The 18,049-nt window shown below is 47.0% G+C and overlaps 1 protein-coding gene across 1 annotated transcript in view; it reads left to right on the forward strand.

The window, feature by feature from the left end:
- Window positions 1–18,049, forward strand: part of SVOP (SV2 related protein) — a 138,066-nt gene that overhangs the window by 73,153 nt on the left and 46,864 nt on the right. Inside the window, exon 10 of the mRNA XM_068121171.2 lies at window positions 2,638–2,711. Within this exon, the coding sequence (XP_067977272.2) occupies window positions 2,638–2,711 (74 nt within the window). The remainder of the gene's footprint in view (window positions 1–2,637; window positions 2,712–18,049) is intronic.

Here is an 18,049-nt window from a genome sequence, read left to right on the forward strand (position 1 = left end):
TGTCCATTATTCTCCTCCTCATTGTGATCTATCTTTGTTGCGCTCATATGTTCTGTTTGCAAAGGTGCTATTTGAGCTGAGTTAGTAACGAAACAGAAAACCAAATACTGCATTGGAGTCATCAGAAGGAACCCGAATAAGCAAAGAGCAAAGATTGAGTCATCAGGAGGAACCTGGATAGGATTCGGGTTTCAGCTGCTACTCCACAACCCTCAAGCCCATCCAGGCACAGACAGCCAAGTCAACCTTCCAGAAAAAGAATTTACTTCTCCTTGGACAGATAGATTAAGAAATGGAGAAAGAAAGAACAAGCAAGAATTAGAATGGATAAGGAGAAATGTGAAAAGTATAAAGAAATGTGAAAGGAACAAAGATCCCTAATTCTTAGCCCAAGCCTATTCCCTTAGCGGCTTAACTGAATGAATGAATGAATATGAATGAATGATCGTTTTAAGCCCATTTTTCCCCGCTAGAGCGGGGTTAGCCTTGCAGGCCCCATGATAATCATGGTTCCCTGTTTGAGGCAATGTTTTTATGGCCAAATGCCCTTCCTGACGCCAACCCTTGATCGCCTCTTACAATGCACAGGGATACGGTGTACCTATTCTAGATCGGGGTACACACCGGGATCATTCATCCCAGCAAGCTTGTACTCAATTTGCCGACCTCGGAAGGATGACAGGATGACTCAAACCCCCTGGCGTTAATTCAGCGATTGACCTGGATTCGAACTCGGGATCCTAGGATCCCAAGCCTGTGCCCTAACCGCTAAGACAACACCAGGCTAACACTGTGTGTTAGTTAACTAAGCTAACACTGCTAACACAACACCTGTGTCCAAACCACCTTAATTCCTAGCCCTAACTCCTAGGCCTATATTTGCCCTAGCTCCTAGCCCTAACTCCTAGCCCTAACTCCTAGCCCGAGGCTCTGAGCCATAGCTTCTAGCCTTAACTTCTAAGTTTGAGTTGTCCCCTGATTCCATTGTGGCATTGTCCCCTGATTCCATTGTGGCATTGTCCCCTGATTCCATTGTGGCATTGCCCCTGATTCCATTGTGGCATTGTCCCCTGATTCCATTGTGGCATTGTCCCCTGATTCCATTGTGGCATTGGTGGACATGGAGCCTGAATATAATTGGAGGCTGCCTCTTCAGAGGAGTTCACTGGATTCTGACTCCATCATCATCGGTATCATCACATCAAAAGTATCATAAATAAAAATTGTTTGCAGTACCTACTGTTGTTATTAGCTCACCTGGCGTTTAGTTCGGTGAGTGAGTGAGTCTGTAACACTTCAGTCATTATTGCTTGAACCAAACACAATTTTGATGAAACGTCACCACATACTTCAGTAAACGTAGCCACATGCTTCAGGTTCCTTCAGAGGAACCAAATAATGCTCTAGAAAAGTTCATTTAAAGGGGTGCCAATTTGATTCATACAGATACATGAAGAAGTAAATCTATTTTCAATGCAGTTAGTCTCTTGGTTTCAAAGGGACCTATTTGCGGTCCTTCATTTTTCTGTCAAAAATTAAAATGCCAAACATAATATTAGTTTTCTATTCTATTGCAGAAGTAGGTGTGCATATGCAATTCATCCATCATCTCCAATTATCATCAGTAGTCATCATGTATATGTCATGTTTGTCCAATATGTCTGCAATGTCAACACTTGCAAGTTTATTTAATGTGCAATTATGGTCCAAAAGGGATTGGTAAAAGAGGCTGCACTGCACACGTGTACAATTCTTTCATCTAATCCATGTATACACACATCGCGCTTACCCAATGCTTGGCCCGAAGAATACATCACACCCAACATGTCTGCAATTGGTTGGTACATAGTATACACTAGCTTTATTAATTTTTTTGAAAAAATTGGATTTCACACACATGCACATTATCTTATGCGTTTTCGTTTTCAAGGTACACAGAAAACTTTACGTACTGGTGGGTTTTAACATATATATGTAGGGCACCCCTTTATATGAACTTTTCTAGAGCATTATTTGGTTCCTCCTAAGAACACAAGGGTAATCCAGCATGCACACGAGATTTTTTTTAAATGTCCTTTCTTTTCTATTGTTTGGCATTTTCTACAAGCTATGTGTGATGAAATATGATGTAATGTCTCGAGCTGAGTGAAGAGACTATTCAGGTGAAGGGACGACCTTGAGGGAGCTTATATAAGTTTGGTCCTTTCGTTGCATGGCTGGTGGCATTCTGTAACCCAGTGCCGAGACTATTGGGATTTACTAGGTACGTAATTGCTTGCTTGCTGGAAGCTAGGAGATGTAAGTTTGAATTGCTTTCTTTGTAGTGCTAATGATCTACATTATTTTGTTTTCGGCTGAGTAGAGATATAGTTCAATAAAACCTCGTTTCTTGGAAGAGATCTGGGTTTTGTTTTACAACACTATGGAATGTCCCTTCTTTTCTATAGTTTGTCACATACCATATAAAGGGCCCTTTTTATGTCCCTGGCATTTTTCCCAAGAATAAAATTGTATTTGAAGCAAGCATTGGATCAATTGGCAAAGACCATATCATCGTCTTGACAAACGCTCACATTATTCCTGAAGCCATATGAACTGACTTCCACTGCTTTGCTTTTGCATGCCTCTCCTCTCCAGGATAAGCTTGGCAGACTGCAGGATTTATTCACTCCTGAGCTTCGTACCACGACTTTTCTGCTGTGGATTGTATGGTAATATGGGAATACTGTACCTTACCAAAAACGCATCTGTTCTATATTTGTTGAGTAATATTTGTCGATTTTCCTCCAGTTTATGTTTATCCATGGAAGTACATTTTAAATCTGTTTTGCATATCTTTGATGCTTTATATTGTTTGTTTGATAACTGCCAAATTGATAATGAAGGATTTGCTGGTACGTTGCACCATGATTTAAAAAGTTGTATTAAACTTGTACAATAAGAGGTGATTGTGGGTGAAGTTAAGAATTTTTCTGATAGTGTACTCTCATAAAGATGAATATTCCTCGATGAATGCCATTTTACATACAACGTGAAGTTGAATTTGATAAAACATAATTTGTTTTTGTTGACCATTTTTGTGAAAGTTTTTTTTAGTGGGGAGGGGAGGGTAGGATAGGTGGAAGAGTGGGGGAGGGGGGGCCGTGAGGTGGTTGGTTGTTGGTGTGGGTGGGGGAAGAGGAGGTTGGGGTTAAGCTAAATTGAAAATCGGAAGATAAGAGAGGGTGATAGAAGGTTAGACTGTGTCAGGAATGTGGAAGGAGTGGAAAGAACATTGAGAGGAGTAAGCGGAGCAAAATGGGCATGTATGGCATGTATAGAGCATACAAAACAAAGATGAAAGTCTTCATTGAGGACACGATACCCACCTGCACCTTAAACATGGGATGTGTATATTTTATACATTTGAATAACCAACTAACGAAATCAATATGTAGGTAGTGGAAATACAGTAATGCATATAAATAAATAATTTATGGTGGTATGTAGGTAGCAGTGATGATAAAGTGCATACAATTAATTCAAGAAGGTATATTGGTAGATCCTGAGAATTTCGGGGACCAACTCTATGTATGTATGTAAGTGTGTATATATATATATATATATATATATATATATATATATATATATATATATATATATATATATATATATATATTGTTGCGGATCTCTACGTCGGCCTCTTTTCCCCTTATCAAGGGGGAATTAATCCCCTCGTCTATGACTGACCTGACGTGAGTCCTGAAGTTGCACAAGCTCCCTCCGGAGAGGCAGGTGCGCAACCTCGTTCGCGACCGCGGACAGATGTTAATTGCGAGCGGTTTAGCAACCGCGGCACGAACCATTAGCAGGTAACTGACCCGATTCTTTAACGTTGGCCAAACCGTGCCACAGGTGTTCAATGTGGAAACCTCAAAGACGAACGGATGTGAAGAAGAAGAAGGCAAAAGTAGGAAGAACAAATATGATATATTACTACTATTTACAAGTCAAAAGAAACCAAGGAGAAGGAAGGATAATAAAAGAGACAGAAAGAATGGAAGGACCAGAAGACACAGTGCTAGCTTACCTATTTAGTCTTACTTAACCCCAGGACAAGACAAAAGACAGACGACGGTCAGACTCACACGAATGTGAAATGAAGGCAGGAACGAATGGCGGGAAGGAGAGGAAGGTTCAACTGGAACCGGAGCACAGTCGGGCCGGGAGTGAGCAGTCGCCGCCCCTTCTCGATCGGTTTCGCACGGCGCGTTCCTTCGCGGCCACGGTCGAAACTGCCGTCAAAGCTCAAAGCTGTGGTGGTTAAAGCTGCGGTGGTTAAAGCTGCGCTGGTTCAAGCTGCGGTGGTTCAAAGCTCATGGGACATCCCTCTCTCATCCCCTGGATCACGCAGCTCTCTTGGGGGCGTCGCGTGACGGGTTATATAGGCCACACCCTCGAACCTTCGCGAACCTCCCCGATCGTTCTCTCTCCGCCATCTCAAGCCAAACCCCTGAGCCTTGGTTGGTCGCTCAGGGCTCCACCCTTCATGATGAGGTGGGGGCCACGCCTTTCTTCTCCGAGATTACCTCGTGGATAATGCAGGGCGAATGCAGTTGGCATTCGAGGCTTTGGGAATGGGGGGCTTTGGGAATGAAAGGGAATCTACCTTATTTGAATTCGGTGCAATGCAGTGTCAATTAATGGAAGACACAGCCTTAAACTAATACACATAATAAGGAGATAACTACTTAAGAGGGTATATGATTGGCTACGTGTATGTATATGGAGTATCTAGGAGGACGACCTGTGACCTTTACACTACGGAGGGTGATATTTACAACAATTCTCATTACACTACACAGGGTGATATTTACAACAATTCTCAAATCCACAACACTGCACCCTCATCCTCTAGGCACGTCCCCGGGCCTATAAAACCTTAACTTTAGTGTGGCACGTAGGTGTAGTTCCCTCTGCATTTAACCTGACCCTGAGTGTGACGGTTTTAAAACACAGATAAGTATGTCCCCCTGCTGCATTGCATCCTGCCTAACAGATTTACGCCCACAGCTACCCGAATTGCGGAATTGTCTTCAAACTATACATGAACGGTGGGGAACATTATTTACAATTGACGCTATTGGTATTTACAAAGCTAACCCAGGATCTGTGATTGTTCTTTTGGGGGGGGGGGGGGGGGGGGGGGAACAGCCTGCGCTGCATCGACGCACCAGCACCAAAAATCAGCACCATAAAGCACCAAAAAAAACCGCACCAGTCAGTGCACAGTCACCACAGTTCATAATAAACAACCCTGCTGGTGGTCTTGCTCTTCGGCTCCCTCTGCTGGCCAATGTTCATCCTGATGTTGTCTTTCTTCATGTTCTTCTTGCTGGCGGCCTATTTTGACATAATAAGCACAGAACGTGTCCATTGTGTTTTTTTTATTTAGGGCCCACAGGGGCCGACTCGGGGTGGTTCACCTGTATGCCACGTTACCGAGGTCCGCCAGCAAGATCTCGGGCCATCATGGCCGGCTCCAGCAGAGGGGCCATGCCCCAACCCATGGGGTCCATAAGTGGTGCTCAGCCACAGACATGTGGTCCATGAGTGGTACATCGATGCAGGCAGCTGTGGTTGCGAGAGTTCAGGCACACAATGGCGGACTCCCGCACGCTCCCCTCGGTGCCCAGAGAGCACGATCCATGGGTCGGGGGAAGGAAGACAGAGAAGACAGGTGAGTGAGGGGTAAGGTCACAAGGGTACACATCAATAAGGCAATGCAAGGTGAGGTGCGTCTGGAGACTGAGCGGAGAAAAGCTCGTCCCTACCGTATGTCACCCCCCCCGTTACCTACTCTACCCTTGCCCTTACCCCATATTTACAAAAATCTACACATTACAAATTCGTCACTACCGTCACGTCTTCCCCATATTTCCCCTATACCAAATTCGTCATAACTATCCCTCTAATCCAAATTTGCCATCACCAATTCATCATCAATCCTCATAAGGAGGGAGAGATGGAACATCAACACAATGTCACACCCACGTCATGATGCATCCATCTCACATTCCAAACATTTGCACAGAAAAATAAAAACAACAAACCATGGCATGGTGTGGAGCCACCGTCGTTACCTCAGGTGAGTGGATGTAGATGGTGCAAGGAGATTTCAATCCTAACTATCCTCGAAATGACTTTAATACACTTTACACTAACCGGGGTCTTTCCCTGCCAATCCATTGGCCAACTTACTCTATGCGGTTTTAAGAACCAAATTCCCATTGACCAAACTGTGGTGCTTCATCACTTTGGGGTCTCACTCCCCGGATTCAACTCCCTGTGCCTTTGCACAATTTCAGGACTGGGTCGTGTGGCTCTCCCAGCAGGTCTACCCACCTGCACACCTCCACCACTGCAGTTGCCTCCGAGCTTACCTGCTCCTTTCCCTAACCTATCTAACTGGGGAAGGCCCTCTGGCGCTCTCCCCACTCGGTGCCCTCTCTGGCACTGGGCTACCCGGGTCCGTCCTCCGGATCCTCGGGCCCCATCCACAACTCTAACGGCTCCCAGAGCCCACCTGCGGCCTCACTTGGCCGACATCCTCACAGTGGCGGAGTGTCCATTCAACTACACACACTAACAGGCCACACGCACAGCCATTTCCACGTCACTAATGCACCCATTCAAACACCATTCTTCCACACGCACCACAGATGCCAATATCCAACCACAATTTACCTACTCCCTCTACCTAACTCTTAAACTACCCTCCCCGGGTATTCGTGATAGGGGTCCACTTTTCCCCCATTCACACCTTCGCACCATCCACTCCACTCCACAGTTTCCACCATACTCACTCCACACCATCCATTCCATACTCCATATATTCCATACTCCATGTATTCCACACAACCATTCTCCATACACCTGTATTTGCACATCTGTGCAATCACACCTGGTGCTTCCTGCACCCTCCTTCCTCCAGGACCATTCGGTCAACACAACACACAATCACCATTACTCACTCATACACTGCCCCATACACTTCCACGCTCAATACAACTCACAAATACACTTGTTCCTCATGCACTTTCAACACAAACACACGGCATCATCTGATCTACCTGGTTTCCCTCTAACTTGGTGCTCCACGGCTTCCCTTTAAACTAAGCACATACCACGTCATTAACAACCATACTAACCTCTCTATGTCCCCGACTACCTGTCCAACGTTGCTACTTAACCTTACCGTTACCTATGGTCATCTCTAGATCCCTATCATTTTATCCTAACCCTCCCTCGGCGAGCTTTCACTGCCAAACCCCATAGCTATTGCTCATGTGCCCCGTTGTGAGGGATGGCAGAGTTGCCATCCCACCACACCGGGCACCTTCTACTATCAATTTGGCTCATCCAATTCCAACCAATTAAAAATGTTCCCATCACAAATTCCCTATCCCTACCAAATGTCCTTTAACTTGAGCCTCGGTGCGTCGTTACCTTCGCAAAGCTCGGCTTCGCGAAGCCGAGCAATGCATGCGGGTGGTTTGTTGCCGGCGGTTGGGTCCGTCCGGCATGCGGTGCAGGGAAGGAGGTTTACTCGGGCCGAGATTCCACGCACCATCTCGGCACGGAGCCGTCCGATGGCCCGATCTCGCCCTGCTGGAATGCCTCAACCACAAGGGGTTGCTGTGACGACCCTTCCGACCGGGCCACCCGCTCCGCCTAGCGGAGCACGGACGCGACCGTTCGGAGCGAGGCCCGGCGTGGATCCCGTACGGCGGTTCCTTCGAAACCGCCGTGGTTATGATCCCCGCTGGTTCCCGCGGTGCACAAAGCCCGGCACGAACCGAGGGCTCGCTTCGGCTAAAAGTCGATCTAACCGCTATCCCGTTTGACGTCGATGCTCCACTTGCATGCTCACACCCTGCGTTCCGTTCCTTGCTCACACATCCAGCTGTCTCCGTGCTCTCCGTCATTGCACCTTCTCTTACACAACACCCCGGTACACTCATTCCGCTCACAGACTTTGTCACACACCTGACTACCACACACCTTAGCACACACTCGTTGTTTGCACACCTCACCAACACACCTCTTCGTGCCCACTCCTCGGTCACATCCTCTGTGACAACCACGGGTGTGCTCTCCTCCACACACCCAATCACATGCTCCACTACCAACTCAAGCGTGCATTCCCACACGCGCTCGACCATTCCAGGTGTGCATCCTTCCATTCCAGGTGTGCATCCTCTCTCACCTGCTACAACCAACTCATGGTCCGTGTCACTCTCACTACTCTCACCACCATACTCGGTCGTGCATTCACCCTTACTCTCAACAGCGCACTCTGCAATCATGCACCCATCCATTACACCCCTCTCTCGTGCAGCCTCTTGTGCACACTCTCCCGTTACGTCCTCTGTAACACTCACCACAGGTGTGCACTCCTTCGTTACATCCCCTGTAATACTCCCCATCACGCGCTTCCATGTGCCCCCCCGCACCTGCGCTACGACCAACTCACTCTCGACAGCACACTCACTCCTTGGCGCGCACTTTTTCCTCACACACCCCATAGTCTGACATCCTCGCACACCTCCTCCTTCACACTCTGTACCTGTCGCACACTTCACCAGCGGCCTCTCACGAACACCCGGGTCTACACCAACACCCAAGCCGACTGAATCTCCCCTCACACCATATACATTTCCGAGCATATCGCCACTCACCTTGGCACCTCGTCTCCGCTCCTCCTCCGCCACCTGCAAACTCTTTATTTGGTTAGTGAGCACATCATCACGATTTGAACACAGACCTTGTACCAATTCCATCACCTCCTCCTTTATCTCTCTCTTAGTTTCCCTCCGTCTCTTCTTAATTCCACTCACCCCCTCTTCCACATCCTCTAACTTTTGCTTCACCTCTTTTATTTCCCGGTGCGCCCCTCAATTTCTTCCTCTAATGCCACCTTAGTCGTCTCTATGTGTGTCCTTACTTCCCGTTCTTTCGTCTCCATTGCTTCTGTCACCTCGTCCAACCTTTGTCAACCCCTCATGCACCATCTGACATTCCCTCTTCGTCGCTATAAGTTCCTCTTTTATCTCCTTCTGGGTCGCCTTTAACCCCCCGATTACCGCAGTGTTCTTTTCTACTTGATCCACGAGTTCCTTTTGTCCCACCGTCAGCTGCTCTACTCCCCTCGTTAGATCCTCTATGCCCCCCTGTAACTTAACCGTCCTATTTCTCACCTCTTTCTCCACACGCTCCTCATCTCGCTTTACCTCCTCGCATACCCCCGCGAACTCCTCGCTCACACCTCATCTGATCTCCTCCCCCATTTCCCCCATCTCTTTGGTAGCTGCTGCCCTCATCTGCTCCAAATCATTCCTCTGGGCATCCAATTTAGTTTCCAACCCGATTTTCACCTCCTCTATCTGATCTCCCATCTGCTTAATTTCCCGGGCGGATTGCTCCCCTATTTCCCGCAATTTGCCTTCCGTTGTGTTTTCTAACCCCCCTAACCCATTCTTCACCCCCTCCATCTTGTTCTCCTGGGCAGCCATTCTATTTTCCAACCCCGTTAACCCCTCCTTCATTTCCCAAATTTGATTACCCATGTCCTCTAGTTGGTCCCCTAATTTACCTTCGAGCCCCCCGATTTGGCTTTCCAATCCCCCAAATTTACTGTCTAAACCCTCAAATTTATTGTCTAGCCGTTCACTGGTACCCCTTGCTTCGTCCCTCATTGCCCCCATTTGGCCCCCCATTGCTCCAATTTGGCCCCCCAATTGCTCACCCTGAGCATCCATCTTATCATTTAGCTTCTCCAGGCTTGCCGCGAGTTGAATCAGAAAGAGGTTCATGTCTATCGGCGCCGTGGGCTCGGCCTCCGTGGCGCCGCCCCTTTGTGCGCCTGAAACCCCGTGCGCCAGGGCGCCATCTTGTGCACCTGAAGCCTCTGCAACCACATCCTCATTTCTCTCCTCCTCCACTATTCCCACTTCTTCCCTGGGGTCCTGGGTCGATTCTACCCCCTCTAACACCCCAACCGGCATCCGATCACCTTGACCATCCATGGCACGATTTTCAAATTTGGTATGTTTTTATAAAATCAAATCTTGGGCCACTTGTAATTTGAGCGCGCGAAGCGCGCTTCAGGTCCGAATCTCGCTCCTGGCACCAATTTGTTGCGGATCTCTATGTCGGCCTCTTTTCCCCTTATCGAGGGGGGATTAATCCCCTCGTCTGTGACTGACCTGACGTGAGTCCTGAAGTTGCACAAGCCCCCTCCGGAGAGGCAGGTGTGCAACCTCGTTCGCGACCGCGGACAGATGTTAATTGCCGAGCGGTTTAGCAACTGCGGCACAAACCATTACCAGGTAACTGACCCGATTCTTTAACGTTGGCCAAACCGTGCCACATGTGTTCAATGTGGAAACCTCAAAGACGAACGGATGTGAAGAAGAAGAAGAAGAAGGCAAAAGTAGGAAGAACAAATATGATTTATTACTACTATTTACAAGTCAAAAGAAACCAAGGAGAAGGAAGGATAATAAAATAAAGACAGAAAGAATGGAAGGACCAGAAGACACAGTGCAATTACTAGCTTACCTATTCAGTCTTACTTAACCCCAGGACAAGACAAAAGACAGACGACGGTCAGACTCACACGAATGGGAAATGAAGGCAGGAACGAATGGCGGGAAGGAGAGGAAGGTTCAACTGGAACCGGAGCATGGTCAGGCCGGGAGTGAGCAGCCGCCGCCCCTTCTCGATCGGTTTCGCACGGCGCATTCCTTCGCGGCCACGGTCGAAACTGCCGTCAAAGCTCAAAGCTGTGGTGGTTAAAGCTGCGGTGGTTCAAGCTGCGGTGGTTCAAAGCTCATGGGACATCCCTCTCTCATCTCCTGGATCACGCAGCTCTCTTGGGGGCGTCACGTGACGGGTTATATAGGCCACACCCTCGAACCTTCGCGAACCTCCCCGATCGTTCTCTCTCCGCCCTCTCAAGCCAAACCCCTGAGCCTTAGTTGGTCGCTCGGGGCTCCACCCTTCATGATGAGGTGGGGGCCACGCCTTTCTTCTCCGAGATTACCTCGTGGCTAATGGAGGGCGAATGCAGTTGGCAATCGAGGCTTTGGGAATGGGGGGCTTTGGGAATGAAAGGGAATCTACCTTATTTGAATTCGGTGCAATGCAGTGTCAATTAATGGAAGACACAGCCTTAAACTAATACACATAATAAGGAGATAACTACTTAAGAGGGTATATGATTGGCTACGTGTATATATATGGAGTAACTAGGAGGACGACCTGTGACCTTTACACTACGGAGGGTGATATTTACAACAATTCTCATTACAATACACAGGGTGATATTTACAACAATTCTCAAATCCACAACAATATATATATTGTTACGGTTTTGCGCGACCCGTTCCCTTACCAAGGGGAGATTAAGCCCCTTGTTCTCCTTGGGTCTTCGCAACCGCAAGACTTGAGTCGCCACTTCCGGTCAGACGCGGGACAGGGTTTCGGGACAATTTTCGCACGTACCTAAGTACCCACGCCGCTGCGGAAGCGGGGATAAAGTCTCGCACGAACCACGCGTAATTTGAGTATGCCCGAGCGGATTGCGTACCACGTGGTCTGTGCAGTTACCTTGGTATTGGAACCCGATTAGAGCGATATAATTCGTACCATGCTTAGTCAATGATGGAGAGACAAAAGCGATCGAATCAAAGAAATAACACGATTTATTTACACTATTATGTACAATGGTTCGGTAGAAAAGATAGACGCAGGGCAGATCTTAGTCAGTCGTAACTAATTCCCCAGACAATGGGCCCATTCACACTCACAGGGGATGAAGGAAGAAAAGTTCATGCACTGGACGCGCCGGCTTTGGTCATTCAGGAACAGCTCACCCGGCGTGGCCCTCTGGCGGTCACCACATGTCCCGGTGAAGGCAGGGAGGCAGGCGGGAAGGATCCTCGCGGCGTGTGTATTGGCAAAGAAGGCAGGCGGAAGGGAATATTCGCGCGTCTTTGGCGCGGCACGGCTGTCTTTCACAGCGCGATTAATACAACTGCGCGCTTTCACTCTCGTAACTCAACGGAGGATCTGACTCGAGCTCAACTGAGAACTCAACTTGTAACTCAGCGCTTTGAACCGACGCATGGGCTTGCCTCATAACTCGTCTGCCTCCCTTCCCATAAGTCGTCAGCGCACCTCTCCTCATAACTGAGGTGGGAGCTTCGGGCACAGGGTTATATTGGCCCCGCCCTAGCTCGCATCGAATGTTCCAAACCACGCCTTTTGCTGCAGTGATAGGCCACTCCCCTCGAGCCCTGATTGGCGGCTCGTGCTTACCGGTCACTCCCACTCTTTCTGTCCCGCCTTCCTTCGGCCTGGATCGACTTGTTCAGGCCGGCCTCATGGTATTTTGCGCCAAAACTCAAAGCATCGAGGCAGCATAAGCATTGGAAGGAGACCTAACTCTCATTATTCTACTCAATGCAAACTAAACATAGGAAAGGTCTACGCTGACACTTAATAAGAAATAACTGAGCTTAAACGAGGATACGTGTTGTAGTGTAACTAAACTATGAGGGGAAATTAACCTTTTATTGCAAAAACACAAAACCGCAACACTATATATACACAGTGTATATGTATATATGTATTGTTGCAGTTTTAGAACCCACACGCTTGTAAATATCCCATTATTAAAAGGTTAATGGTAGCACCCCTAGTTAGGCCACAAGCAACACGTAGGCCACTTTAGAAATTTCAGTTATTTCATTAATATGTGTTTAAGATAAGGCTGTGTTTCCAATAGTTGAATCTGCGTTGCGTCAATCAAATAAGAAGTAGGCCCATTTCATTCTGTCCATTTTGCGACCTCCCTCTCCAAGCGACGCCATTACGCGCCCCTACAGTCGGTGCCTTATGGCTCTCGATTTGTTACACGCCTTTGTTAGCAGCGTTCGCTGCCTTGCGCTGAAGCTCGCTCAAACGCTGCCATAAGACACGCGGTGAGGCCCGAGAAAGGGGGCGGAACGGCAAGAAGAAGGTGTGGCCACGTCATCCAGTCATCCAGTCATCAAAGGCGTGGCCGGTAAGCCCTCACCAGCCAACCAGGGCTGAAGGAACATTGCTGGCAGGCGTGGCAGTTTGGCTCGCGGAGCGTTTCGCTGGTCGCGTTATATAAGCGCGAACGCAAAGTCCTTTCACAGGACTCTCGCGAAGCACTTGTGTGGAAGGTTTGCATAACGACGGACTTGGATGGGAGAGTGCTGGTTGTACGGAACTGGTTGGAGGCGCGCGCGTTGTAACCTCTTTGATGAGAGAGCGCTGGTTGTAAGAGACTTGTTGAAGAAGGGTGCGCTTGTATTAGAGAACATTGGAGAGGGTGCGTTTGGCACGATCGTGCATTTATTACGTACGCCACAGGACACCAGCTTCTCCCCCGCTATATGAACTGTCCGGTCGCGTTCAACCATACGCGGAGCTGCCTACCAGGTTTCTCCCCTGGACCGGAGAGGACCGGAGCCTGGACCCCATCGCCGGACCCTCTACCTGTTCTGCAATCCAGCTACAATCCCCGTGTGAGTGTGTACGTTTGTCTGTGGTATTAGAATAAGACTGTTTTAAGACTGCCCTGTGTGCTGCTTCTTCCTCTCCCTATCCTGTACATTCTTTTGTTCCTCTTCTTTCTGTACATTTGTTAATAAACCCATCTTTGTTCTTCCTACCTTCTGGTTTCCTCTCCATCCGATCGCATCCATCCTTTCTATCATTGGGTAAATGTGGCATGATTGAAACCGCTTAGAATCGGGTTAGTCACATTGTTAACAGCTCGGATCGCGGATTGCTATCCGCTCGGCATATTCCATCGTATCCGTGGTTCGAGCGGGAGTTATTTCCCTGCTTCGCGGTCGGTGTTGGTAATTAGGTATTTGGGACTAAATTGACCAATCACCCTACCTAATACCGACCGGAAGGAGCGTATAACTTCCAAGGACTCAGGTCGGCCAGATAAAAAGACAAGGGGATTAACCCCCCCCTTGATAAGGGGAGCGCCGACGGCCGAGATCCGTGTGTGTGTGTGTGTGTGTGTGTGTGTGTGTGTGTGTGTGTGTGTGTGTGTGTGTGTGTGTGTGTGTGTGTGTGTGTGTGTGTGTGTGTGTGTGTGTGTGTGTGTGTGTGTGTGTGTGTGTGTGTGTGTGTGTGTGTGTGTGTGTGTGTGTGTGTGTATATATGTATATATATATATATATATATATATATATATATATATATATATATATATATATATACACAGACTTGGCATTTAATATGGAATATATATATTTTCTTGACTTGGGTTTACTTTCTGAACTCGGTATATCAATCTGGTGAGTTTCTTTTACGCTTCGGTGATTTCTTTGTTAAAAGAACCATGTCACTGATTGTCTGTCGCAGCAAGAAGTCAATAACAGGATTATATCACAGGTGGCGTGACAAAATGTACGGACAGGTACATTTGACGATTGGCTTCACAATCGGGTATATATAACGGTTGTTGCGTTCTGTATTCGTGGAAAACAACTGCTGCACGTCTACAAAAGTTATTGCCGCTTCCCCTGGAGATGGTCCGTCAACTCGACAATGCTGTTTGTCATTTAGTGGTGGCTTTACGAAATTCCAGCATGAAACAGCGTGCTATTGCTTGGCAGTATGGCATCACTCAAGGTCAGGTGTCAAATATCCTGAAACGAAATGCTCAGAGGGGTGTCCCTACTCCAATACCGAGGCCAGGACGTCCCCGCAGAACCACAAGGAGGGATGATCGCCAGCTGCACCGGTTAGTCCGCAATGGCCATACCATGTCAGCTAATTGGCTTAGGGTTGAGTGGCAGCAACTGACAAATGTGCCTGTATCCAGAAGGCTAGTCAACCAACGACTGGTTCAAGCAGGCTATCATGCCAGGCGTCCCCTGAGAAAGCCACGTCTGACCAGACAACACCGCCAGCGCCGATTGCAGTGGGCCAGAGAGCACCGTCAATGGCAGCCAGGACACTGGAATCACGTGATCTTCAGTGACGAGTCTAGATTTCTGGTCTATCGTCAAGATGGCCGCGTCCGAGTGCGCAGACAAGTGCATGAAGCCTACAACGAAGATTGTATAGTGCCAAGAGTCCAAGCTGGAGGTGGTGGGGTGACCGTTTGGGCTGCTTTTCATGCAGTGGGCAAAACTGACCTGGTTGTTCTGAATGGAAACCTGAACCAGTTCAATCACAGGGCCATTCTGGAAGCAACATTGCTTCCATTTGTTCGTGCAGCCTTTCGAGGAATCTTTGTCTTCCAAGAGGACAATGCACGGCCTCATCGTGCTCGCATGATCCAACACTTTCTTGCTGACCGTGGTGTAGGGCATATGGAGTGGCCTGCCATGTCCCCGGATATGAATCCGTTAGAGAACTTGTGGGCAGAATTAACGCATCAAATCGACAACTTGGACCAGCAGCCTGCCTCTGTGCGTGAATTGCAGCAGGCTATTGTAACTGCATGGCAAGCGATTCCTGTCCAAACCTTGGCAAATCTTGTGAACAGCATGCCTCAACGTGTACGTGCTCTCCTGAATGCTCGTGGGGGTTACACGAAGTACTGAACTGTAATTTTACTGTCCGTAATCCCAGTCGTAATTTAACTTTTGTTTTTGTAAAAAAAATTTTTGGCTAATGTGCAAAATAAAGAGATACTTCTGGAAAACGTACAGAAGTTTAACACAATACTGTCCATGAATTGAGTTCGATATCAGTTTACATCACTTTCAAGGATCAATTTATTTGCTTCGAAATGTCAAATGTGGTTTTTGTTTCTTTTAAAGGTCACATTAACAAAATCTAGAACAATTTCAACATAATTCCAATGAACTTTTTGTTCTGAGTCATCTTGAAAAGTAAGTTCACCCCACAAAAAAAATATTCCATATTAAATGCCATGTCTGTGTGTATATATATATATATATATATATATGTATATATATATATATATATATATATATATATATATATACACACACACATGGTCTGTATATATATATATGTATATATATATATATATATATATATATATATATATTGTTGCGGATATGAGGACTGTATATTTTTTTGATTGTGTGCTTTATTATTATTATTATTGTTTATTCTGTGCCCCCTGCCTCCGGAGCTGTGTAAAGGTAAAAGGGCATCCCATAATTAGTCCACAAGCATACACGTCAGCCAATAATAGAATACCCCTGTTCGATAGTTATATCTTATTCTGTGTTTTAGGGTAAGGCTGTGTCTCCCATTAATTGAAGTACTCCATTGCACCAGTGAAAGAGAATAGAGCCCCTTTCTTTCCCATCCCCAAAATCTCCATTTCCTTTCACATCCCCTTTCGTCATTGCCAAGCCTCGATTGCCAATTACATCCCCTCCAAAACCACCATTGAACATGTGCTCGGGTCGGGGAAGAGGGGCGTGCCCGCCCGTCGTCATCAAGGGCGGAGCCAGAGGGTCGCGTGACCAACCAGGGCCGAGGTGAGCACACCGATGGGCGTGTCCTGAAGGCCGGCGGCTTGATCGCCGGAGGCGCTATAAAGGCGCGCGCGCAAGAAGCGTGGGGTGGTCGGTGGTGAGGAGTGAGTGGACCAAGAGAGAGAAAGAGTGGTTGGACCAAGAAAGAGAGAGTGGTTGGACCAAGAGAGAAAGAGTGGTTGGACAGGGAGACGTGCAAGAGTGTTGTTGAGTTGAGGGTTTGGACCAGACGAGTCAGACGAGTCCTGGCAAAGCAAGCGGCGGCCACAGCAGCAACAACACCCAACAGTCGCTTGGGGCCTGGATGGCGGTTTTGAGCAGGGCCGCGAAGGAACGGCGGCTGCTAATCGCGCCGATCGTGCTGCAGGACCCCCTTGGACCTTCCTCTCCCTCCAGCCATCCACCTCCTGCCTTTCCACCCTTCTTGTGTACGTGAGTTTGTTCTGTGTGTCTTGTCCCTGGGTATTTAATTAAGTCTGTATAAGCTAGTATTTGCACTGTCACCTGCGTCTTATGTGTTGTAAATAAACGTGACTGCTTTATTTTTGCTTGTGTGTATAATAAATCCAATTACTCTTCTGTCCGTCTTCTCGTCTTATTCCTTTTCCTCTTTGCATTTCGTCGTTTTAGTCTTTTCCAGATTGGGCAGCTGCGGTGCGATACCGCCAAAGTTCTGGGTGAATCGGGTGAGTCGGGGAACAACTGTTCGGTCGCGGAGCCTTCGCTCGGCAAATAACATCTAAACCGCGATCCGTAACAATATATATATATATATATATATATATATATATATATATATATATATTATATACACACACGGTGTGTATGTATGTATGTATATATATATATATATATATATATATATATATATATATAATTTTTTAAGGCTCTTCTGGCTAAACAGTTGCATAGGCTCTGCCTATTAGACCTGAGTTTAGCAGAGGTACAGCATCCTACTTCCCAGTAAGATTGTACTGCTGCAGTCTATACCAGGAAGATAATTTAAGTACCAATTTTTATAGACCAGTCCGCCCAGGAGAGGGAACATCAACGAGCACGTTATTCTGGCTTGTTGTACCTCATCTTATGAGGGTGACCTATTTATCCAAGAAAAAAGGGTAAATAAATCAAAACATTTAAATAGCTTGGGACACACCTTGACCCCATGGCCAAAGTCACAGTCCAACAAGACTCTCCCATGAGCATGCGCATGCACCTCAGACTGAAGGCTGAAGTACATGGTCGATCAAACACACACACATCCTAACCCCAAAGTTATAAATAAATCTGTTATAAATAAATCTTTTATTGTCCCATTTTCAGGGAAATTATTCTTTGGTGACACCGTAAGTTAACTATCATTAAAATATAAAACACAAAAGGAATAAGAAAACAGTATAAAAAAAAAGATATAAAATAAGTATAAAATATGGAATATTGACTAAACAGCAAAATGTCTAGGAATTTGAATTTAGCATTTGAATTGCACA

The sequence above is a fragment of the Myxine glutinosa genome, chromosome 6, assembly GCF_964187855.1.
Source record: "Myxine glutinosa chromosome 6, kmMyxGlut1.1, whole genome shotgun sequence".
NCBI classification, from domain to species: domain Eukaryota; kingdom Metazoa; phylum Chordata; class Myxini; order Myxiniformes; family Myxinidae; genus Myxine; species Myxine glutinosa.